Raw genomic sequence first — 27,448 nt, 5'->3', positions numbered from 1 at the left:
AAAAAAATTGGTCGAGCGGTGTTTATATTTAAAATAATAAGTGTTAAAAGTATAAGTAGTGGAATTTGTGGTTCACGAGACAGTTAGAATGGCTAGTTTATCGGTTAATGAGGTTATAAGCTCTATGGATGAATCAGACTCAATATCTATGACGGAATACTCAATACCCGTGCAAAACAGGTTCAAACAAAGACAAAATGGCGGCATCGGATCGTCTGACGGCTTTCAAACAGTGCAACGAAAACCGAAAAGGAAAAAAGTGAGTAGCAGTAACACAGAACAGTTCGTAAATATGAATATAGATGATAAACTGTTGTGCATTTTCGAAAAAATTAACAGCGTTGAAGATAAAATATCACAGTGTAGAAGTGACATAGTGAGAGCAAACACGAATTTCAAACGTATTGACGACAGAGTGTGTGCACTAGAACAGATATGCGAATGGCAATCAGAAATGACCAGGTCAATGTGTTACCATTCCATTGATATGGATGCAAGAGACATGAGAAATAACATAATAATATATGGCCTGTCAGAAAAAATGTCGTACAATGACAGAACATTAGTGATAAGGTTCCTTGAGAACGAGTTAGAAATCGAAACAGAAGGCATGATGATAGACCGAGCACACAGGCTGGGGAGAATTAATAGTAATCTAAATGATCAAAAACGCCCAATGATAGTCCGCTTTCGCGATTACGTTGACACAGAAACAATTCTTGCTAGGGCCTACAAGCTAAAGAGAAGCCCGTTTGGAATAGAAAGGCAATATCCAAAGGAAATAGCGAGAGCGCGAAAGGAATTGTATCAATCACAAGAAGCTGTACAAGGGAGACAGTTACATCAGAAAGTCCAAATAAAATATCCAGCTAGATTGTACATCAACGGACGGGTGGTACGCGATATGTTTCCAGAATGGTACAGCATGCTCGCTACAGATAGACTAAAACAGTGTCCGACCAGTCATACACATGATAAGAGTAGAGTGTACTCTAACGAAACCGTGGTAGAACGGCGCGAAAATGATGAGGACAGTGATGAAGATGGAACGGACGAGGTGTTTACATTTACCCAGAGCAAAAGTCAACAAAATCCTTCCATCGTAAACGCCCATCTCGATGTAAACAATCAAGACTGCATTGAACACACACAAAGCGAAAGTAGGCCAAATTACGCGGACCGTAGTGAAAGCACGAGTAAAGAAAATGGCTACTTACCGAAAGGCGGTAATAAATCCAACAGGGGAAAATCAATCACGAGCGAAATTCACACAGACTGTTCGCAAAATCAAACGCAAAAAGCGAATTATTCCGATGCAGTAAAACGAATTAAAAGTGGTAAATCCTCACAAGCGCAATCGACCAGAAACACACAGAGTGTTGGAAAAACCCCAAATAGCGGTACTATTAATAAAACACGGACACAGAACGCAGCCAAGCGCGGTGAATTGGACCAGAAATAGGACAGCTGTGGAGAGAACACGGGGATTCGACTTAGTATGTTAAATGTACAGGGACTAGTTGGAAAACGGTACAATAAATTGCAGTCGGTGGAAATGAAAGAACTGTTTGCAAAAAAACGATATTTTATTATTTACTGAAACCTGGTCAAACAAACTGTTCGATTATTCTGTGGACGGGTTTCATTCTTATATATTAAACAGAAGTGTTAAATTAAAAGGCTCAAAAAGAGATAGTGGGGGGATAATAATATTTATCTCTGATCAATTGAAAAACGATGTTGAATTCTTAAAAAATACCGATGATTGTTTTATATGGGTTAAATTAAAAGGCAATTTGTTTAAAAGCAAGAGCGATGTTTTACTCTGTTTAGCATATAATGTGCCACAAGGAAGTAGTAGAGAAATGTTTGTTAATGAAAGCATATTTGATCTAATCTTAAACGATATGATTCAATTTCAATGTAATTTTAATAATAACTGTGAGTTTATTGTTTGTGGTGACTTTAATTCAAGAATTGGTAATAAACCTGATTATGTCGAAAATGATGGTTTACACCGTTTCAATTTATTACCAGATGATTATGTTGTAGATATTATTTTACCGAGGATAAGTCAAGATAAAAATGTAAACGAAAATGGTAAATGTTTACTTGATTTTTGTAAAATGTCTGGTTTAAAAGTGTTAAATGGTAGAGTAGGGGTCGATTGTCAATTAGGAAAGTTTACTTGTGTTACGAGTCGAGGATCGAGTGTTATTGATCTGGTTATGTGTACGCCATTGTTATTTTCATGTATTGATCAGTTTGAAGTACTTGATCCAAATGTATTATCTGACCACTGTGTAGTACAATTTCACATGACTTCTGTTAAAAATAATTGTTGTGTTAATGACAGGGTTATAAATGAGTGCGATAAAGTACCGCACGTATTCAAATGGGATAATGAAAAAAAGGATATTTATATACAATCTTTCAATAATTCAGGAACTACTCAATGTGTGATTAATATATGTAATGATATCGATCTTATAAATAGTTCGGCGTCATTAGATAATTGTTTAGAAAAATTTTGTACTGTAATTGATGGTGTCTGTTCACCTTTATTCAAAAAGACCATAAACACTCAAGTTAGAGGTAAACATCGCGATAATAACAGTAATCAATGGTTTAATGACGAGTGTCAAAGGGCAAAATCTGAATTTTATAATAACTTGAACATATATAGAACGGACGGGTCGGATGAAAATAGAATTTTGATGGTTCAATCCCGGAGCAACTATAAATGTTTAGTAAGAAAACATAAATATAATTATGATTTAGAGCAGACAAAGATTTTAGAACATAACAGATTATTAGATGCAAAACAATATTGGAATTTTTTAAAGGGATCGGTAAAGCCATGCAAGTCAGATAAATTAAAGACTGATGATTTTTTTTCGATACTTTAAATCCATTAATGATCCAGACACCCATTTTTATCAGCCAGATGAAGACATTCTGTTTTTTAATGAAAGATACCTAAATGAGGAATTTCAGGTAATGTTCGATGATTTAAACATTGAAATATCTCAAGACGAAATTAAAAAGGCATGTAAATCTTTAAAAAATGGTAAATCTGCTGGTCCTGATTACGTTTTAAATGAGTTTCTTAAACACGGTGTTACAAATGAATCCTTTCTTAGGGTTTTACATTTACTTTTTAATAAAATGTTTGATATAGGTTATTTCCCAGAGGCTTGGAGCAAAGGATTTATTGTTCCGCTGAATAAGAAGGGGGATTTAGATGACCCGAATAATTATAGAGGAATAACACTGTTAAGTACGATAGGAAAATTATTTAGTAAAATAATTAATAGTCGATTGAACATGTGGGGTGAAACATACAATGTGTACATAGAAGCTCAAGCCGGATACCGAAAAGGTATGGGAACTGTTGACAATATTTTTGTACTGCAGGGTATTATCAACCATATTTTGAATCAAAATAAAAAACTCTACACAGCTTTTGTCGATTTTACGAAAGCATTTGACTTTATAGTAAGAGATATCATATGGTATAAATTGATAAAATTAGGGGTACGTGGTAAAATGTTGAATATAGTTAGATCGATGTAAAATGTTGTTAAATCGAAAATAAAATTTAATAATGAAATCAGTCCCGATTCGTTTACATGCTATTTGGGATTGAGACAAGGTGAATCTTTATCGCCATTTTTGTTCTCAATGTATTTAAATGATATCGAGGAACATTTTATGCTAAATAAGTTTGAAGGAGTTAATCTTGGTATGTTAAAACTGTTTTTATTGTTATATGCTGATGATATTGTATTATTTGCAGAATCGAAAGCCGGACTGCAAAATGGATTAGATTTATTAGAGCAGTATTGTACTAAATGGAAGCTATGCGTTAATGTGAATAAAACAAAAATATTAATTTTTAAAAAAGGAGGACATAATAGACGAAATTTAAATTTTTATTACAAAGGACACATTGTAGAAATAGTGAATAGTTTTACATACCTAGGCATAGTATTTACCACTGGGGGTTCTTTTTCATTAACGTATGATGCACTCTCAGGACAGGCTCTTAAAGCAATATACAAGCTGAAATCTAATTTAGTTAAATACCCAGATATATCAGTTAATCATAGACTTGATCTTTTTAATAAACTTATTGAACCTATTCTAAGCTATGGTTGTGAAGTATGGGGGTTAAATAATAGTGTTCAGATTGAAAGAATACATATACGATACTGTAAACAAGTGTTAGGTGTTAGGTTGCAAACACAAAATAATTTCGTTTATGGAGAACTGGGACGTGTACCGTTAATAAATAAACGTATCATTTGTGTTTTAAAGTACTGGTTTAAAATATTACAATCCGATGATGTCAAGTACATAAAAATTGTTTACGATATGTTATTACATGATCATGATATATACACAGAAAAAAAGTCTTGGGTTAAATCTCTCAAGGATGTATTAGACAGATTAGGTTTTAGTGATGTGTGTTTTTTTCAAGGGGTAGGAGATATTAAGATATTTTTATCAGTAGCTAAACAACGTATTTCTGATATGTTTTTGCAAACCTGGTCAAGTGAAATGGAAAACACGACCAGAGGTAGAACTTATAGACTTTTTAGTAGCTTTCAGTTACAACCATATTTAAATTTTGTAAATGTCTCAAAATTTAGGATGGCGTTAACTCGTTTTAGAGTATCTGCCCATAGACTTGAAGTGGAAGCAGGGAGATGGCACAAGCCTGAAAAGATACCTTTTCAAAATAGAAAATGCAAACACTGTAACGTCCTTGAGGATGAATTTCATTTTTTACTTGAATGCCCAACATTTATTAATTTACTTAAGAAATACATAAGTAAATACTATTGGAAAAATACAAACATGATAAAGTTTATCGAACTCTTACAGACTGACAATGCAAAATTGTACGAAATCTATCCATTTTTGTTTTTAAAGCATTTAAATTGAGAGCTGACTTATATTATCAGTAGTTTCTCTCCAAGTACCTTCATTTATTTATCTAATTTATATATAAAAAAAATACAATATACGATAAAGTGTGCATGAATTTGTTGTATTAAGCATTTGATCTACGTTATGTTAACAATTCTGTACGCCATTGACCATTTGTGAATATATTGTGTTGTAAAATGTGTTTACTCATGGGCTTAAAGCCTAATGTATGTTGAATAAACTCTCTAAACTCTCTACAAAGGCTATTGTTTAACAGTTTATTTGGTACAATTATTGCTTTTGGAAGTGAATATTTTCCTTTTGTTCAGACCATGGTGTTGTGCAGGAAATTTGACAGTTGTATCCCTTATTCCCTTATATACTTTTGTAGTATGTAGAATGTTTTTCTTAAAGGTCCCTGTGGGAAACACTGGATGATAACAGCTGTAACAAAAAGGCAATCATAATCAAAAACTCGAGTTTTTTCACACGTTTTTAGAATATTAGGGCTAAAAGTATGAATACATTGTTCAAGAATTGTTTCGGACATGTTACCAATCGATTCAAAAATGAACGGATAACAAAATCAAATAGTTTGTTAATGAAGGCAACAACAACAAAAAAGCTTTTTTGTGAAAACAATTGGTATTTTCCTAAAAGAAAATCAATTAAAAAATCCAAACAATAATTGGAAACGGCAAAATTATACAACTTTTGATTATATCCACACATATAATGTGACAAAGTCATACGAAAAAAAAAACGTAAAATAGCAGTCAATTTGTGCACAAAACCATCAATAAATACAACGACTATTTGTAGAAAACAATAATATGTACAACCAATATATGTTATGTATCACAAAAACAGGGGTCCCTTATTATGACGCTGTTTAGTCTAAAACGACTATCATGTCGACATCTCCGCGACATATAAAACAGAAATAGTATGGACATATAGGCTACATGAGACGCGCTCTTGAGAACGGGGTTTCATGCGTCTGCGTTAAGTGTCGTCAAATATTAGCCTGTGCAGTCCACACAGGCTAATCAGCGACGGTTTTGTGGTATTTTACATCTAACGCATGTTTCTCCTTGACGAAAATCCAGTTTAGGCGGGAAGAGTTGTCGCTGACAAGCCTATGCGCACTACACAGCATGCTCTGGGACAACCCTTTACGCAGATTCATTAAACTCCTTGTCGACAGAGCGAGGCCATATATTTCTGTTCGGAATATTGATTTTATTCCGTTTATTTTATTTTACGCCATCTGTTTAATTCAATGTCACATACTTACCAATGATAATTAACATCTATATAATGTATTGGGTTAATAAAAAAAGAATGTGTACTTCAGTCTAAGTATGTTCCTGTCACATTTTCAGTTTATATGAGACGTGTTCTGAGAAAACTGGGCATAATGCATGTGCGTAAAGTGTCGTCCCAGATTAGCCTGTGCAGTCCGCACAGGCTAATCAGGGACGACACTTTCCGCTTTATTGGTATTTTTAGCTTAAAGGAAGTCCCTCCTTACCGAAAATCAAGTTAAGGCGTAAAGTGTCGTCCCTGATTAGCCTGTGCGAACTGCACAGGCTAATCTGGGATGACACTTTACGCACATGTATTAAGTCCAGTTTTCTCAGAACGCGACACATATAAACGACTTGAGCGTGCACTTCCATGTCCTGGACTTGAAGTTCAATGCCGCAACTGTATGCAGACATGAAACTATACGGACCGTGCTCTGTGAAAGGGGGTTTCATTCATGTTCCTAAAGTGTTGTCCCAGATAAGCCTGTGCAGTCCTCACAGGCTAACCAGGAACGACACTTTTCGCTTTTATGATATTTTTTGTTTAAAGAAAGTATCTTCATAGCAAAAATCCAGTATAGGCGGAAAGTGCGGACTGAACAATCTGGGACGACACTTTTCGCACACGTATTAAACCCCATTTTCACAGAGCGCGTCTCATATTGAATTTCATTTAACATCTATATCACCATCATCTGACGGGCGTTTATATCCATTCACTTTGGTCTTCCTGGTACAATCTCGTCGTGCAAACTTGTCAGATGATTTCGATATTCTCATCACATTGAAATTCAGCGCCATCGTGTTATCATTTATACCTCGTGTACATAAACACATTTCGCTCACAAGATATCGATCCGATTATCATTTCCGGAAAGAGTGCATATTTACATTTGATATTTTCTTTCATTTTCTCTTTCTGAATCGGTCGATGACGCCACATATCAGTTATTATACACGATCTACACACTGAGCCACAGTTTCCATCCATACCCATTAATGACGTAGAAAATGTGTAAACCGTAACTTAGCATATCGATGTTTTTATACCCGTCATACATTTCAAACCTCATTTTCGGTGTGTTTATACCCGTCATACATTTCAAACTTCATTTTCCATTCATATCCGGCTGGTGACGTAGAAGAAATGACGTCATATTTCGGATATTTACCAATGATCATACGGGGTGCGTGTTTTCGGGTTCGCTCGTCCGTGAACGCCAAAAAATGTATCTACAACACCTATTTTGAGCAGATTCGCGCACGAGCTCGTCGAGGCTCATGCAGAAGGCAGCGGCGTAAAAGAAGGCGGTACCTGCCCACCCCAGACCGAAGCCGCTCCCGAAAGAGTACGATGCGAAGGTGCTGTCCGTGGACATCGCCACGGCGTATATTATTAAGGCAATTGTTGAGCTTAAAGCTGCAACAGAAAAAGGGTGATAATTGGGCCGCGTCATGCGAAAATTGGCCTTATGCCACATGCAGCCAGAGTCGCTCCAGACCAGGCTTCGCAATGCCGCAGTTTGCACAGGAACTAGCTACCATGTTAACTATGAAGATACGCAAGGATTCGATGAATCATAAGTGAACAGGGTAGTTTCTGTCGAGACTGCACGAAGCGAGGGCTGGTTTGGAGCTAATCCGGCCTCATATGGCATAGCAACCATTTTCGCATGACGCGGCTCATACAACGTATACTAGGCAGAACTATATACATGTATATATGAACATAAACACAAACATACAAATGACTTTTATACTGAAGCCGGGAAATATAAAGGCGAAACATGCGAGGTAAATATTTAAATTTTGCCTGAAATTGGTAGTTTATTGGTCCAAACGTCAAGATTCTTCGAAAAAAAGTCAATGTTCTGGTAAAAGCGTGTTGTTATTTTTAGTTTATTTGGACGCAAATAGACTTTTGTAATACCGCATTTCAAAATCACAGGGAAATCGGTTGTCCTTTTCCAAGCCTTCCCTGATTTTGGGCAGACGAAATAGATATTTAATATAGTATTTCGTAATTCTTACATTTTCTTCCAAGAATATTACTTACACCATTTTTGTGATTTTTTCAAAAGACCTAGAATAAATTGTATTCTAGGACTTTGTTTTTTCTAAGACCGTTTTACGTGAAAAAACGATCTTAGAAACGAATACAAATTTCGTTAGTAAATGAATTCTGTTACTGGCAAAAGCGAGTGACTAGAAATATTGGGATTCCATTATTTTCATTTTTAGAACATTACCATCTACAAGGCAAACTTAAAAGAATTACATCCCTTGAAAACAAAGGGAGACAATTATATTACTGCTTCATGCGAGGTAGGGGACTTTTATTGCTTGGCAATAGTCTTGTTCTTCATAAAAAAATCTTTTGATAGCCTTTTACATTTTCATTCAGACAACCTATCCTTTAACATTTACTTCAGGAGATATTTTCCTGTATCTTGCAAATACGCTTTCAACGCCATCGGCGCTCTCGTTCTTATTCTAACAACCGGCTATAACCCCGGCGGTTTTTGATTATTCGAAGCATGTTTGGTCAACTAAGATCATATGGTAATGTATGATGGAGAACGTAATAACTGAAGTATCAACACAGGAATCAACGGAAGTGGAAGAATAATATTGATTCAACAGTCAATCTGTGTTTCTTACCACAAACGAAAAATATTTCTCCAGCGGAATGGAAGAAGTAGATTTTCTTTGGTAGCGGAGACGTGCATACTCCGCAAATCGCCAATATGGCCGCCCCAAACCCGACCGAGGCCGAAAATATCATCAGACCAATCACCCCTTTCTGCCAGCCTGAAACGGGATATAGCGGAATGTCATGAAACGGGATATAAGTGAAATATCGTCAGATAACAAGCCTGAAACGGGATATAGCGGAAATGTCATGAAACGGGATATAAGTGAAATATCGTCAGATAACCAGCCTGAAACGGGATATAGTGAAATATCATATAACGGGATATACATGAAAAACCGTCAGATAACCAGCCTGAAACGGGATATAGGGGAAATGTAATGACACGGAATATCAGTGAAGTATCGTCAGATAACCAGCCTGAAACGGGATATAGGGGAAAATATCAAAACATATAAAATGTGAAATAATCAGAAAAACATCAGCCATATCGTAACGTTCTTTCATACTAAAACGAAACGTAAGAATATCATAAAACATATCTCCGTCCTCTTCAACTCTGAAACGAGAAATAGAAGAATACACGGAGTTAATATGAAGTATGGAGTATCAATAGACATATACAAGAATCATTTGAAAAAATATGTTGACTTATTACTACATTCTTCCAGCCCAAAAGGGGACTTTTTGAATACCATCAGACGAAATCAGACCTACAACCTTAGTCTCCATATTGTTACGGAAATTATTTGTATTTCATCGGACAGATCAGCGACTACTTTCAGACTGAAACAAGCAATATCCGAATATAATCTGATTTACTACATGGAAATAATAATATCGGCACTGCCAATCTGGAACGAAAATAAACACAAATATAACCGTATATATTAGCTTCATCTGTCTTCTCGAAATATAACGGAAAACATGTGGAAATTATAAGACATGAAAAGGCAAGTATGTGATATTCATTAGATCTTTCACTACCCTCTGCAAACTGTCAATTATTAATAAAATTATGCTATCAAAGGGCACTGTATTGATAGCGTTCTGTGAGCGCATCGTTACATAATCCTAGTGTAATGTTAGCGCATCGTAATTCGTTACATAATCCTAGTGTGGTGTGAGTACCGTTACATAATACTAGTGTGATGTTAGCGCATCGTGACATATAACTAGTGTGATGTGAGCGCATCGTTACATAATCATAGCGTAATGTTAGCGCATCGTTACATTATGTGCCGATAAGAATTTCACATCATTATGCGTAAATGGAGCCCACCGATGTATTCTGTGAGAAAAGTGCTACATATTCCTAGATTCTTAGGACTATGATGCCTAAACTGGCTTGCAATGAAAAGTTTGCATAGTTAACGAAGCGTTAAGTTCTCCCTCCTGTTATCCGGTAGAAAACGTTTTATTTTTTCTATTCCTCATTGAGCTTACCGTTACAATGTTTTTTATTAATACATTCTGCAAGGAGTGTACACGTTCATTTATTGCAAATGTTAGGGAGAAAATATTCGTTAACTATTTACATGAAACAGCGATTTACATCGAGACAAACAAGACGACAGAACATTCTGTCACTTAAGCCTTGTGTATATATATTGAATTCCAAGTCGTTCTTAGAGACTGTCAACTTTCAGCGACAATTCTTTCAGGTCAATACAAATTATCCACTACGCGGGTTCTTGGCGCTGCTTGTCACATTAGCATATAAAGTTTGCCTCGGGGTCGCGGTTCTATCAGAAACATATGCTAAATACCAGAAAGTCTATATCTCACAGGGGATTATCGCAAGACGCCTGACTTTGTGAGATGCTTTCCGGCGTTCTTTTTTTCAGAGTTTACCAGTCTTAGTCTGGCAAAAACTAAATTCTCTTCTCGAATTTATAGTACGCATATGTCAAGTAACTGCTAGTGGCATCAGTAGAAACCATGGTTTCAGTAGGCCTTCCGAGATTCCCACAAAAGTACCAAACAACATTTAACACTAAGACAAAAAATTCACCTTTAAAGTTGGCCTCGAGTGATCACCACACTATAAGGTCAGAAAATCATCGGATGTTAGAAGAAGCAACAAAAATTATTTCCGAGATTTCTTAATGCTTTTGTAAAAGTATCCCTTTGTAATTATACAAACACGACATTTAAATTGAGCACGGACCGAAAAGCATCAGTTTTCAGTTTGATATTCAACGACTAAAACTATTGACTAACGAAACAACCGGAGTTCAATTGTAACGGACAATTAATCTTTCAACAGCTTAGTGACACAATAAACATCGTTCAAAACAGTATCCATGAAAAAAAGTATGGTATGTACGTGTGTATAAGCAACACATAGACAAACAATATGGTCAGATGCGTGGAATGTTCAATGCAGGCTACATGTTTGAACGAGTACACAAATCCAGACTAAGCATGGTAGCATTACCTATTGATTGTATCGGATGAACGAATCGAAAGCATTATCATTTTAATGTTATTTAAATACATAAAACTGCTTATTTCTTGCGAAAAGCACGAAACCCTTTCATGAATTGGTTTATATTAAGAAGACTTTTTTCTTGTCGGTTAACACCGTACACTTGGTCATCTTCATTACTCATTTAAAGAATCTTACCGAGGCATATACAGGAAATACTATGTTTATTAAATAAAATATTATAAACATATAATGATCGCACTTAAAGACTCAAATATAGAGTTGAAAGTCGAATAAATATTAGTTTTGCGTATTTCATTTAACAGACTTAAAAACAAGTAATCGAATAAGTTGATTATTCGAGGTAATGTAGATTAAGTTTGGTTCTCGCGTGTTGTGTAGAATATAAATTCGATGGCACAATGATTATCTCCAAAATGGATATTGAGCGAAGCCGCCGTTAGAAGGGTTAGGTTAAAAGGAATGAGCATCATATTGGAGAGGTTCCGTTCTTAAGAAGACGAATGGTGTTTTGCAAGTAGTTAATTGGGAAAGTTTTGTGGGTTAGTCTCGCGGAATAACAACGCGCGACCACTGGATTGTGAAGTCAGCGAGTTACCACTATACCGTGTATCTTATCTATGCACTCGGGTGGACGGACGCTGGCGTCAATCTGCGCGCATGCGCAGTCCCAAATGCTGCTCTCGAAGTCACGTGACACGCCCTGAGTGATCATCTGAGTGACGACCGGACTTTGGATGGTCGGTAATGTGCCTGAAAAACATGCAGGAGTGGATTTTTGAAAAAAGATAAGAAGCGGTAAATGTTTTTAAAGTGATAGTATGCGCATTTTTTACTGGTTAATTTAGCTGAAAAGAATTACCAGGTCAAAATACTTAGTCAAATGTGGTAACTGACCAATTATCTACAGCTCATCTTGCTACCAGTCGTTTATAAAAAAAATTATTATATTCGATATTTTACATGATTGTCCCAGACCTCTAAGTCGAGCGGAACTGTTTTTATATAAGGATCGGAGTGAGTGTTTGTGTGTCGTATGCACAAATTTGCACTAATACTAAATTTAGATTCACATCGTAAATCAAATCTTTTCTGTTGTCAGTTGTCAAAACGAAAGTACGGTTGATATTCAAATGCATTGTGTTTTTTTCCGTGATATTGTTTTAGAGTGTTGATGCTGCATTAACAAATATAAATGTATATGAAGTGAAAACACCAAAAAACAAACAACGGTTGCAATAGACACCTATAAACATAACATGTACTGTTAGATGCGCATAATATCACGTTAATAGAAAGAGACACATAGTAAAATAATTAAACGTCATTCATATTGCATGATATATTTTTAGACCAACGTCATTAATGAACGAACGGCAATTGAACTGTGTCACTACAGCGGTTTAGTCCATGTATTGAATCAAATTACATGTTGCCGATTCCTAAAAATATCATAAAAACGTGATCATATGTATCTCGCTCTAGCGTACAGGTTGCACATGCTAAACAAGTAAGACACTTTCCGCTTTTATGGAGTTTTTCGCTTAAAGGAAGTCTGCTTTTACCGAACTCGCAGTTTAGTCGAAAAGTGTCGTCCTGGATAAGCCTATGCCGACTTCACTTGTTAATCTAAATTGACAATTCACGTTCATGCATTAAGCCCAGTTTTACCAGAACGAGGCTAAAACCCGATGCAGTCCTTATGAGGGACCTTTAACAATGACCCTGTTAAAATATGTTAATTGTCGATTGATATCTGCATCACTTACGGGGATTTGTGCAAAAGTAAAACTGAAATTTCTGAGTACAAAAGGGAGTTGATAAATGTAAAACATTCAACATGTTTATATATAATAATATACAACAAGACATCTGGGTTTTACAAAGAATAGCTGATGTAGATATCCAGACATAATACGACAATTCACGCAAACCTTGACGTTCTTTTTTTTTATTTTCAACATGGCACAATTTTGCTGCATTACCAATCAGATCTATGAGTTTTCAACATTTATTATATATATATTTTTAATGTCCCCATAGACATTTGTAAAGCTTAAGATGAGATATATGCAATGTCTACATCAGAAACACCGGATACATCATACAGTTTTCTATTTGAATGAGAAATCAAACATCACGTTATGGTAAAATTTTATGGTAATATTTAGTTTTGTAAATTAACGGCAAAACTTTTATGAAACATTTTCGTAATAAACAAAGAATACAACATTTAGCTTCGAGTATTGAAAATAAATCTTTCGTAACGGGCTAGCCACTAAATAAATCGGCTTTTCTGTTGTACTGTGTTGTGTTTTTTATTGGTGTGTATATTAAGATTTAATATACCATGTGTATCTAGAATACATACTTTTAAAGACCCATTATGAAGACACAGAGGCGTCAGTCTGTTTTTTTTTTTCAATTATATACTGTTTGACACCGAAATGCCGTTTAATATTCGATTTGAATAAAGCTCCCTATAAAGATGCGTGATGCATAGAAAGACCGACACAGCGCTGGCAATGTCTGATGCCTTTGAGAAACGCAGACAAATCGCAAACAATACCAATGTGTTAAGTTTACAAGCTACACTTCTTAGTCAAAAAGCTGTTATTGATATTTCTGATAAATTCATAGAATTTCATAAGGCACTCTCAATTTAAATATGTTGACGCAATTGTAAAGAAAATCGTATTGATTATGTAACGAAGTTAACGAAAATACCGTTTTGCAGCGTAACTGCGATTATGAGAAGGTGAAAACGCGATATAATGATACTTGTCGCGATTTACCATGGTAAGGTCGCGTTTGAAGGCAGCTAGTTTTCTTTTCAATCAAGCAATTGCACGAAATAGTATATATACTGCACGTGATCTGTTATGCTACCTAATATCAGTATGAACATGGGGAAATGTAAGCGTATAAAGTTTATAAAAGTTCGAAACAATTTGCGTACTTGCTTTATAAATACAATCGATATACACTTAATATTTCATGCGACTAAAGTTGAAATCAAAACATATCATTGTTCAGCGCTATTTCTAACTTCTTGTTCAGCGTTATTTCTATCTTCGAGTGCAAAATCAATGTCAATTAGTTACATTAGCAATCCTAGTCAATTACGATGAACAATGCATGATGGGAAATGGACGAGTGCTAATGGAATTAAGGATGACACATCCGCGGCATCTAGAGTCCTCGAATGCGTTGAGTCCATACATGTGATAATTTTCTCAGATCTGAATAAAACTTATTCTTCTGCCTCACACCGTTACACCAACGTCCTTAGCCTCTTCGTTATAATAACTCTGTAGAAATGTGTATATGTATTCGATCAATTTTCAAACAATGCCACAAATCAAGACATTAAGACCCATTTCGACAATACGCGGCAATCAACATAGACGCAGAAAATAAAATGACTCTTTAAATGTAAAAACACGTCGTCTCACGAATAAAAAGGCCAATATCTGTGTGCACATCACACCAAAAGTCAATATGTCCCCAGTGGGACGATACGGTCTGATATTGTTACATCTGAACGAAAAATGAAACTTCAAATTAATATTTCATATATTCCGAGTATTGAGCGAACAGATAACAGAGGGTTCGCGTTGTAATGTAACAGATAACAGAGGGTTCGCGTTGTAATGGAACAGATAACAGAGGGTTCGCGTTGTAATGGAACAGATAACAGAGGGTTCGCGCTGTAATGGAACAGATAACAGAGGGTTCGCGCTGTAATGGAACAGATAACAGAGGGTTCGCGTTGTAATGGAACAGATAACAGAGGGTTCGCGTTGTAATGGAACAGATAACAGAGGGTTCGCGTTGTTATGATGGTTAGATCTGGCCAAGGTATTGGAACAGATAACAGAGGAATCGCGTTGTAATGATCGTTAGATCTGGCCAAGGTATTGGAACAGATAACAGAGGGTTCGCGTTGTAATGATCGTTAGATCTGGCCAAGGTATTGGAACAGATAGCATGTGCATGTACAATTGTTGTATGGCAGACACAAGTGGTTTAGCGCTTTTCTGTATGAAGAACAAATTCGCGACAACAGACGAATTTCGACCGAAGTGACCCATATATACCCCTTCTCGAATTTCTCTTAAGCTGGGTCTCCACTGCCGATCAATTCAACTCGATCAAGCTCGACCAAGCGGTCGGGTACTGGTCTGGTTTGGTCGGCATGAGTGGTCGGGGGCGGTCGGTAGGTCGGCATTGGTCGGCCTTCCTATCCGCTATTTTTTGACATGTCAAAAAATATCGAGTAGCGGTCGAGTAGGAAATGGATCGAGAAGCGCTCGGGAAGTGGTCGTGTATTAGTCGAGTAGAAGATCGAGTTGATCGTGAAGTAATCGTGTGGCGATCGGATTGACATCTTTTGCACGATCTGTACCCGATCCGCTCGACCTCTACCCGAGTTTTTTTTAGATCTCAACACGATCCACTCGAGCTCTATTTGATTTGATGTACAGATTTACCAGACTGCTACCCGACGGCTACTCGACCGTAAACGATCACTGCCCGCTTGCTATTCGACCATACACGAGCTCTGTAACCGATCCGCTCGACCTCTACCCGAGTTATTTTAGATCGCTTTGTACGACTGTAGTACGGCCATCACGATCTGGTCGTGTGAAGATCTGGTGGCGATCGAGCTGAGGTCCACTTGGTCGAGCTGGGATCGTATAGGGCTCGCGTATAGGTCGAGATGATCGAGTGGAAATCGGAAAGACGGTTGAGTGGACGTCGTGAATGAGTCGTGTGGGGGTCGTGTGCTATCGGCAAGAGGTCGAGAAGAAGTCGTGTATACCGTTTTTAGTCGAGCTTGGTCGGATTCGGTCGGGAAATTTCGGTGATCGGGATTATCGAGTTGATCGGATCGGAAGTGGGAACACGGGTAAAAATGTAATCATAACGGCTATTCTGACAGCATTTAAGGTGCAAAGAATCTCGAGGTGTCTCTAGCTAATACGGTATTTACAAAGACCACATAAAAATGTCGACATGAGGAGGGTACTTATGCTGGGAATGGCAGGTATCTTTCGTTCTATAGCTGCATAGCGAGTAAAATAAAGGAATCACATTACGTAAGGCCCCATCCACATTATATGTTCCCTTTGTAACTGTTGTCAACACATCATTTTGGATGAATAAAAGCCATAAACTATAGCTTAAGAACAAAATATTGATATGTGCTATTTGTCGATTTATCGTATAGCAAGAATCGTGGCCATGCAGCGAAATGTGGTTATCAACGCTTTTACAATATATGTACGTTAACCCATTTATGCCTAGCGTCTAGAAAAAAGGCCTTGGCAAACAGCGTAGACCCAGGTGAGACGCCGCATGATGCGGCGTTTCATCTGGGTCTGCGCTGTTTGCTTAAAGGAATTTCTGTAAGAAATATTCTAAATATAGAAATAAATATACTCCTTACCGGAAATCAAGTTTAGGCGGAAAGTGTCGTCCCAGATAAGCCTGTGCGGATTGCACATGCTAATCTGGGACAACACTTTACGCAAATGATTATGCCCAGATTTATCAGAACAAGACACATATAAATGTCCTCATAAAAAAAACTAATGTATTGAGTGCAACCCGTTTTCAATTCTTCGACCTTGACATTGACGCAACTTGAAGCAAATGGAGTCATAAGATTAGCCGACATTTAAGCTATTAATTTAAAAAATCAGCACAAAATCACTAGTAAGAAAAACAGTGTCTTTTTTATTTGCAGTTTTTTTCTATTTCTATTGATTTGGAATTTCACCCGATTTTTCCCGAATACAGTTTCAAGCTAGGTCTACATGTCAGCTACATAAATAAGGAATTTAAGTGCAAGTTCTCCATATCAATATATTTTTTCAATAATTCAAATGCAATCAAAGCTAGAAATACAAGCAAGCTACATTTTAAAACAGTTAGATTGCAATACGTCCATGAAAACTCAATTGTTAAGCTGAAACTGACCTTTTCTCTTTATAGTAATCGTATATAGTTCCATGACGCGCGACCTAATCATTTGGGCAACGGGGCAAGGAATTAATAATGCCATAACTACTAATTAACTTAAAACATGTATTGCTCAGAAGTCAAAATAAATGACTGTATGGAACCAGCGTAAAACCAGTACAGACTGCAAGTATCTCTCAGGCTGTTCAGGTTGTATGCTGTTTTCTGCTCAATAGTATCATTTGACTGGAAATAAAGCTTTAACAACTTCAATCTAGAAAGACAATTTTATTTTCTTAGGGAAAACACACGCGTAAAGATGCGTATCTGTGCGGGAAAAGGTTAAACACGTACCTGCTGCTGTACCGTGAAGCCAGTACTTGTTGAAGATTGAAGCCACGGAGAGCACGAGCGCAAGGATCGTCGACAGCATTCCCACCCACCGGAAGGGGCGCCAGATACGCGCCTCCCGCAGGTAGAATTCCTCTCCAAACTTACGAGCATCGTGGCCAGAATCACTGGTCTTAAACTTCAAGAAGCTCTTCATTTTAGAAACCATCTATTTATCCCGTCGCCTTATGACGGATTCGGATATGGCGCTTTAGAAAGTGTTGCTTTTTTCCTTTTAATTTTATTTTCTTGAAACCTCACTGCTTGTCACTTCATAATTTGTATTTCTGGCTCCTGTCAGTGATTTTCACTTATTCTAATCTGTCGAACAGTTTTCCAAAGGCAAGTAAGTTTTTCCAGGTTTACTGATTCGATGGAAGAGTTGCATTTATCTCGTGTTCAGTGGTTTCGGTTCAATTTTTTAAATAACTATGTCTTCAATAACAAACACTATCCGACGTCGAATAGTTTTGTTTGTTAAAACGTCACAACATGTACATTTCGTCGCATTATCCTCATCATGCATCACTAAAGTTGAAAAGATGATGGCCTTAAATATATAAAACACTTTATGATCAGTTATAAAATGGAGGTATCGTTCGTTATCCAGAATATTTCACAACTCCCAATCATATGGACCCCACGCCTACCCACTTGAAAGTAAGCGTGCCTAATCAACAACATTTGAAACGAAAACCCAAATGCGTTTTAACCCATTTATGCCTAGTGGACTCCCACATCCTTCTAAATTGGATCAATTTATTTCCAAAATTAGGGATGTCTAGTATATTTATTTCTATATTTAGAATATTTCTTACAGAAATTCCTTTAAGCAAACTGCACAGACCCTGGTGAGACGCCGCATCATGCGCCGTCTCATCTGGGTCTACGCTGTTTGCCAAGGCTTTTTTTCTAGACGCTAGGCATAAGTGGGTTAATTATCTGGGTACGTTGCGAAAGCCTGAGCCTCCGCCTAATTAGGTGACCCACAACCACTCTCAGAGATTAGACGGGAACCAGCATAGCTGTATCAAATCCATGCCTTCATAACCAACCACGTGAGTATAGCCAGGCGGTACAATAATTTAACCGTTGTTGTTTTTTTTCCTTTTTTAATTAAGGTTCTTATTTTAATTTAAACACCTTTTTTACAAAATGTAAAAGAAAATGATACTAATTTTCATAAAATAATGCTTAAACCCATAACAAAATAAAATGCTGCCAAATTTGGTAGGAGTTTCATATGATGGAAGAAATTGTAGCAAGGAACGACAACTCTGGCTGGAGATTGGGTGAGCCATAAAACAATCGAATGGTTCACTGACACTAAACAAGTACCGCTCTTGGCATGGTTCTTAATTTTTAATATATTTTGTTCTATAACATAGGCACATATACGCGTATACGTTTATGCTTATAAGGTTCGCGTATGAAGTGCATTGTTCTTAAATTCCTACAATTGCATACAACCGGCTAGAATTTCATATTGTGTCTCAACATTCTTTAACTATTGACACCAAATCACAAATCGTTTCAATGAAAACAATTTTAAAATATTATGAGGTTTTCAGTAAAAACTTTTGACAACGTTTTCAATAATGAAAACTCCTAAAAATACCTTTATCCGTAAAAATGCCTCATTTCGTGACAAATTGCATTTCCGAAATAAAAAATACATTATTTAGGTACGGACACACTCTTCTGGTCTTGATTGGTGCTGACAACCAAGTTCTGTAAAATCGTTTATATTCGTCGGCGTATCATTTTCAGTTGTTTATTTATGTTTTAATCTGAATTCTGACAAGAAATATTGCATCGGTCATTTTCAGATTTGTTTGTGTCAAATTTGTGGATCCGTCAACACACGAAATCAACAAACAACTCGTTACATCCACATGTGGTTAGCATGTGGCTATGATATTAATTAGTAAAAGCATCATTTTGAATGAAAAATAATCAAATGATAACGAAAATTCAACTTCTATGAAAATAAAAAATCCAGAAAAAATCAGTTCTACGTTGAATAAGGCCGAGTTCATGGAAAACGCTGCACAATTCATAACGTCATGGCTGTTCAAATCGATGCACCCTGTTTTCGGGTCATTTTGAGTTGAATACCTTGTTATATATTTATATTTATATATATTTTATTTTTTATGGTGATTTTTTTCAGAGAAGTTGATTTTTTATACTTTGATTATTTTTCATGATGATTTTTCTAGTATTTTCTATCATAGTCACACGCTAACCACCTGTGGTTACATCCTGATTTCTTTTAAACACCCAAAATGCATTACTAGAGTAAATCATTTTGATTGCTGGACAATTGTCTATACAGACAGGTTATTGTTGCTCTGAATCGGATTTGTTTCTGTTATTCTCAAAAGGCTTTATCTAGTCTCGTAACAGCCAGTTCTAAACGGGCTTTCGCGTCATCGACAATGACGTATTTACTAGATTTATCATAAATGTGGAAGGAAATGAGAAAAAGAACACAAGAGATTCTAGCAATGAAATTGTGAATGATTAGGTGAAGAGGAGGAGGAAGAAGAATGAGAAGAAGAAGAAGAAGGGAAGACGTACACTATAATTATTAAAATGTCGGCACTGATTGTTGCGTGTGTCAATTACCAAAATCGTTAGTCGTAAAACTAATATTAATGTCTTATTATACGTTTGCAAAATCATTCAGTATACTTATTGAATATTAGGTACACGGGTTATGTAACAATGACTATTGTTGTCCAGCTTCGGTCATTGATTGTGTCTTGTTCTGATAAAACTGGGCATAATGCATGCGCTTAAAGTGTCGTCCCAGATTAGCCTGCGCAGTCCGCACAGGCTAATCAGAGACGACACTTTCCGCCTAAATTGGTTATTGCTAACAAGAGACTTCGTTTTAACGAACAATGTCGTAAAAGCGGAGAGTGTCGTCCCTGATTAGCCTGTGTGGACTGCACAGACTAATCTGGGACGACACTTTACGCACGTGCATTATGCCCAGTTTTATCAGAGCAAGACTCATTTATAAGTCGTATAAAGTTACTTGCAATGATGGCACTGCAAGTCAAAACGCACTACCATAAAGATCTATACAATACTCAAGAAAACAAGTTTTATGTGCGGCTAGGAGTATACCAATACAAAACACGTGATTGAATATTGCGATCCAGATACGATATTGCTTAAGCCCTGCCCCTGTGTCCGTCTATTTTTGTACACTATGATATGTAAAAGTAGAAAAAAGTGCTCTATGAATCCAGAAATTATCAATTCTTGAATAATACTTTGCTTGATTAAATTGGCATAAGTGGGTTCTTAAGATTTATAAAAGCGTTGCATTTTAATGAAATATCAATTAAATCAATCAATATCTAAAATACACTGCGTTGATATTTTAAGAAACCGAAAGGTTAAGTAAATACATGTAGTTATTATTGATCTGTATACAAATAGCCAATTAAAATTTACGTTTTTCACAACAAAACCATACAAAAAATTAACTTATGCTCAAGGAATTCAAATACAAACGAGTATATCCACATTTAGAAACTAGTTAACCATTTGCATGTTGGTAAATTTGTCGTCTGCTAAAATGTCGTCTGCTGAATTTCTAAAATTAGCATTTTCTTCGATTTTTTTTTTCAAAGAATACTATCAGAATAGCAAACAGTTTGGATCCTTATGAGACGCCACGTCTCATCTGGATCCAAACTGTTTGCAAAGGCCTTCAAAATTCGGTTCCCAGCACTAAAAGAGTTAAAATAACATACACATAAAACAACGTTTGTGTACCTGCATCGGACCTTCATGTTAAACAAATCCGATATAGCTAAGTAATTGCGGCGAAATACACAAACTTACTATAAGTAAAAGAACTAAAAATTAAATCAACTTTTAAATTCGAAAAATACCACTGAATTTATCAATTGCAAAACTAATACATCCGTACAAACGAGAATTATGAACATGTTATTTAAACCACTTATATGCAAACAAAGAAATGTGTATAACCTTAACATTGTTCAATCCGTTTCAGGCCTGTACATACACTACACCGTTTCACAACAGCCATGAATTCAGTGCGAAAACGATAACTTAATGGGAAAATAATTGTCGAGTATTTCAACATATCGATCCGTTTGTATGTACGGATCATCCCGTTAGCGATATCGCCTGCATATGGAACATGAATCGGCTCTGTATCGTGAAAAGGATTCAGAAAAGACAGAATTTGATTATGATTTGCATTGGGAGTTCCACCGGTGTGACGTCAGTTTTATTCACTTTTTTGGTATTATGTTCATGTCTTTTATAGGAAATTGCTTGTTTTTAATTAAGGACTTTGGGGAAGCAATCAACGTTTCTCTACCGGTTTTGTATGTATGGTTTCGGTTTTTCTGTATTTCCTCTATTTTACCCCAAATAAAAACTTCCAAGCGATTGAATACATTCCGCTTATGTTTAAAAAAGGTTGTAATGCAAGACCCGACGAAAAAGAGGGTAGAGTGATAATGATGTCTGTGTCGAAACAATGAAAAGACAAGCACATTCATATTTTGTTGAAGATGTAGATAATATGTGTTGGTTTCTATAGATTGTCAATGTTAAAACATGGGCGACCAAAGAACTTAATATTTACATTCTCACTACTGATACGATCTATGTTTTAATTCGAGAAGAGATAATACAGTTTCATAGAAAGATTGAATTGTGCAGAGAAAATTCGTTGTTTGTATTCACTGTTTGAAAAAACAACAACGAATTACCCAATTTAATTGTAGGGCACTTATATTTCTTGTGAACAACGGAAAATCATAAAATAAATGGAAACATTCCTTATCGATAACAATTGAACTGAATATCTAGCTGGTGAAAGTGTCGTAAACAATGACACTGAACATAGTGATGACGAATAATGTGTTCATGTTTATGAATATATTTTTCGACGTATATTATACGGCGCATCAATCAATTATGTTAATCCATTTATGCCTAATGGACTCTCCCATCCTTCTTAATTGAATCAATTTATTTCCAATATTAGGGATGTCTAGTATATTAATTTATATATTTAGAATATTTCTTACAGAAATTCCGTTAAGCAAACAGCGCAGACCCTCATCTTGGTCTATGAAAATAAGAGCAAGTTTCCCACATAGAGGGTCATTTTCCTCAATATTTTGCAATCCAAATCCAAGCGCTGAAGGTACTGAAGTTGTTCGCTGTTGTCGTCCTTGATTAGCTTGTGCGCATTGCACAGGCTAATCAGTGTGCACATGCTAATCTTATTTGACGTGCATTAAGCCCCGTTTTCCCTGAAAGCAGCCACTATGTACAGATTTCAATGATAAACACTAGACTTGCCAATGTCGTCTTACAAGCTGGTATATACACTCACTGCTAGAGCAGAATCATTTGTCGTCTGCTGCAGACAGGCAGCAGTAATCGTCCCTAGCAGAGTGAGTTGCGGTTCTTACCGAAGCTAAGGCTTCTAAGAACATACTGATTTGCAAAATATGCTCTGTAAATTTTGTCGGCCGCTAACGCGACCAACTAAAAAGGAAGAAAAGCAACGCTAGCTATTTGTATAATAAATAAATGCAATGTTCAAATCGACCATAAGCAATCGATATTGGTTTATCCTAATTGAAAACGCAGCTAAAATTATTTAGTATTCTTAAACTCATAAAACACACAAATTTTATCCGAAAGTTCATTAACAACTGTTAGCAGCAACACATAAATAGTTGAACTTGCCAGATGTTTGCAGTGAGTGGTCACCAAATGTGACAAAACCTATTTATGCCTAGTGGACTCTCCCATCCTTCTAAATTGGATCAATTTATTTCCAAACTTATGGATGTCTAGTATATTTATTTCTATATTTACACTATTTCTTACATAAATTCCTTTAAGCAAACAGCGCTTACCCTGATGAGACGCCGCATCATGCGGCGTCTCATCTGGGTCTTCGCTGTTTGCCAAGGCCTTTTTTCTAGACGCTAGGCATACATGGGTTAACCCTTTGTGTTAACTTTGTTCTTAGAAAATGTTTGCAATGCATTTTGTCTTAAGTCTGTTTTTAAATAAAGTGAATTCATTACTTAAATTCATATTAATGCATATTTCGTTGTATTACACAGATCAAAAGGGCATCTCAAAGATTTGAATTGACTGTAAAGATCGTCTGATAGAACCTATCGCATGCAAGGATATTGATCTGAAATTCAGATTTGCCCCCAAGGAGTTGATTCCTTTATAATAACCAATCTGCATTCGTCTTGTTGTATGAACGTATTCATAGAACACGGATTGGACATTAATCGATGGCTTTGAAATATATATATTCTACATCGATTTCATGCTGAGAAGTATAGACCAAAGTTTCACTTCAATATTTAAGTCGTTGATATTGTTTTACCAAACTGCACCAAAAACAGCTGTCATTGTTTTCATTTATTTCATTAAACTACGTTTACAAAAAAAAGAAAATAATTAATATACAATCAGAAGTGTATCATTTTATATCAACTAGTGGTGACACAAAAATGTCGACTATTATTCCGCATGGATAGTTTAATTTGCTTTTTTTCAAATATCTCCATCCTTATTGAAGTTACTGAACAAAAACAACAAATTCTTTTATCACAGTGATCTTTACCTAAATGGCCTGGTATGAATGTAACCTAGCGAAAGATGTTGTTTGGCGCAAGCGTTAACCTGAATTAATACGGGCCTTTTTAATGTTACATATGTTGTAGAATACTGATATGGGGAGAAGTTGCATTCAAACATTAACCAGAATTTTCAAAGTAAAAACGGGTCATACTTCTGCTAAATTGCTCGTCAAAGTTTTCAAAGTTATGAAAGTTATCAAAAAGCATGTGTTCTCAACCTCCGCGCAGAAATTTGACGGGAACACGCATAGCTGGATCAAATCACTGCCTTCATAATCAACCACGTGATGATAGCCAAGCCACGTGGTACAATAATTTTACCGTTTTACTTTTTACTTTTTTTTAATTAAAATTATTTATTTTTTAGTATGAACTTGAATTTATACACTATTATCAAAATATAAAAGAAAAATGATACTACTTTTCATAATATTATACGTAAACAAAAAAATAAAATCCTACCAAATCTGGTAGTATTTTCTTGTGATGACAGAGGTTAAATGCGAGAGCGATGAACGACAACTCTGCGTGGAGATTGGTACAAACAGTGATTTGGAGATGTTGTCTGTTAACCTAAACCTTAACCAGAAAATTACGTAGACGCAGACGCCGGCATTTGGGTGAGAAATTTAGGACAATCATTTTCTGTTAACAGTCGACCTAACGATGAATGACATTTGAGAAACGCATCATTTTAATCATAGATTCAAATTTCTTTCAATATGGCTTGCATATTAAATTCAGTGAATAGCAGCATTCTGCCCCTTGTTTTACTCAGTCGAGATCGATCTGAAAGCAAATGCGACTTCACAGCTATACCGCACCAGAACTATGCAACATTACACGTTTTTATCTCGCTGCTTTCGCTATCGATCTGTAGTTATTTGATTCGAAAGAGTTACAACGCGCTATATTGAAGGTGTTAATTGTTGACGCTCTCAGTTACAGGTTTGTACTTCTAAATTATTGGAGAAATTCGTGCAGAACGGCAAAAGCCCTTCGTTTATATTGATGTTTTTTCACAAAATAACTCTTGTTTGCTGTTGAAATGAATATATTTCATTAATAATTCCAAACTACTTTCACTAAAAATCTTTTTGCTGTTGTATTGAACTTGTCACTTTCTTGTACCTGTATATAATAGCAGTAAAAGTAACAAACGAACACATTCGTATTCACTTTCACTTTCTCGGTGTTTCAAGAAGTATTGGTATAAAAAATGGGTAGCATTATGCTGCAAAATTGTCAATGCGAATTCTTACACTTAAATTTTCACAAAATATGCGCACAAACGCCACAAATGGCGAACAAATGAATCAATCTCCACGCAGAGTTGTCGATCCTTGCTCTCACATACAACTCTGCGAAAGGCTCAGCCCTCCATTTTGTCTATAAAATAGATAAAACCGAACAAACGCATTCAACGTATATTTGATTGGATATTTAAGATCGCATGCATTAAATTAAGAAATATGACTTTTAAATGTACGATAAATCGTGCAAAAACTTGCGAGTTTTAATGCAACTCTTTGGAACTAATTTATTGCCCATTTACGCAGATGGAATCATTCCACGCACTTCACAAATGTAAACAATTGAACATATTTTTTTTGAGTGACGTTAGGAATTGCTTCGACGTGTGTATGTATGTTGGTTTCTTAACATAAAAATCATATCAATTTTATCATAATGAATTAAGACTAATATAAGATATCATGGTATGAGATGGTTTTCTTTAATGCAGTGATTGCAATGTAACCGTCGTGCAAGAGATTGTTTAGTATTCTGTTACCTCAATGATGAACGCTTGGAATGATCATGACATTAATGAGACGCTTTCATAGCAATAGACCGTTCTGAGCCCAACACAGAGGTGAATGTAATGTAACCGCCGTGCAAGAGATTGCAAATGAATGTCGAATACACGCAAACAAAATCAAATTCTCGTCACCAACAACCACTGAGTGGCTTGTCGTATTTAGTTGAAAACATGAATATATACATGTGGCTTCAAATATACGTATCAATAACGCAATATAATTATTATGTAAATTTATAATCAGCTACGGATTTACACAGAAAATTCATCAGGGCCAGGCTAAATCTATGGTTTAATACATTAAGGTTAATTTATATAATAGTATATCCACTACCGCAATGAAGAAAGCATAAGTATTCATGAATTCCAAATACGTAATATTAATCGACAATTACCATGAGCTGCCCGAAGCCGTTTTGAATAAACGCATCATGGCTAGTGATATGATAGGAAAAATGCTTCTCCGGAAAGAAATCCTCTTGAAACTTTGTTTCATTTTGGACGTTATTCGACGAGTTATTCTTTTTCTTGAGTTACGGTTTAAAATTCAGAAAAATGATACTGTTTTGATACAAAACGATGAAAGAAAGAACTATATACATAAAGCATGATCGCTGTGTATTATTATGAAACCAATGCCTCGACAACCGGAAAGACGACGGTAATTATTGCATTTTGGTGTCGTTGTGTTGTTTTTTCTTGTTTTTTTTTACACCTTATAAATGTGAATTGTTCTGAGAAAACTGAGCATAATGCATGTGAGTAAAGTGTCGTCCCAGATTAGCCTGTGCAGTCCGCACAGGCTTATCAGGGACAACACTTTCCGCTTAAATTAGATTTTCTGTAAAAAGGGACTTCCTTTAAACGAAAAATACCATTAAAGCGGGAAATGTCGCCCCTGATAAGCCTGTGCGGACTGCAACGGCTAATCTGGGACGACACTTTACGCACATGCTTTAAACCCCATTTTCACAGAACAAGACTCAAATAAACACGTAGTGTGTACTCCAAAGGGCGCTACCGACCCATTACCAAGCCGCTTTAAACGTTTAAGTGGCCTTTTCACGTTTTGGTAAATTAACAAAATTAAAAAAAATGTTTCAGATTCGCAAATTTTTGTTTAAGTTGTGATATTTGTGAGGAAACATAAAGACTGAACATTTACCATGCTCTAAAATATCCATTCTATGCATCTTTTGACAATTTAAAAACCTGAAGAATATGAAGCGTTGCAACGCGAAA

General features: G+C 36.0%; 1 protein-coding gene across 1 annotated transcript in view; it reads right to left on the bottom strand.

Moving 5' to 3' along the window:
* Positions 1-4,864: 4,864 nt before the first annotated feature.
* The window catches only part of LOC127881489 (uncharacterized), a 37,060-nt gene continuing 14,476 nt past the window's right edge, over positions 4,865-27,448 (bottom strand). The window contains exons 2-5 of the mRNA XM_052429390.1: positions 17,672-17,876; positions 11,957-12,103; positions 8,907-9,056; positions 4,865-7,665 (exon numbers count right to left, since the gene is read on the bottom strand). Coding sequence (XP_052285350.1) covers positions 7,424-7,665; positions 8,907-9,056; positions 11,957-12,103; positions 17,672-17,876 — 744 coding nt within the window. The 3' untranslated portion in view covers positions 4,865-7,423. The remainder of the gene's footprint in view (positions 7,666-8,906; positions 9,057-11,956; positions 12,104-17,671; positions 17,877-27,448) is intronic.

The sequence above is a fragment of the Dreissena polymorpha genome, chromosome 5 (genome assembly GCF_020536995.1).
Source record: "Dreissena polymorpha isolate Duluth1 chromosome 5, UMN_Dpol_1.0, whole genome shotgun sequence".
In the NCBI taxonomy this organism is placed as follows: domain Eukaryota; kingdom Metazoa; phylum Mollusca; class Bivalvia; order Myida; family Dreissenidae; genus Dreissena; species Dreissena polymorpha.
Note: the sequence above shows the minus strand (reverse complement) of the source record. Positions and strands in the feature narration are given on the sequence as shown.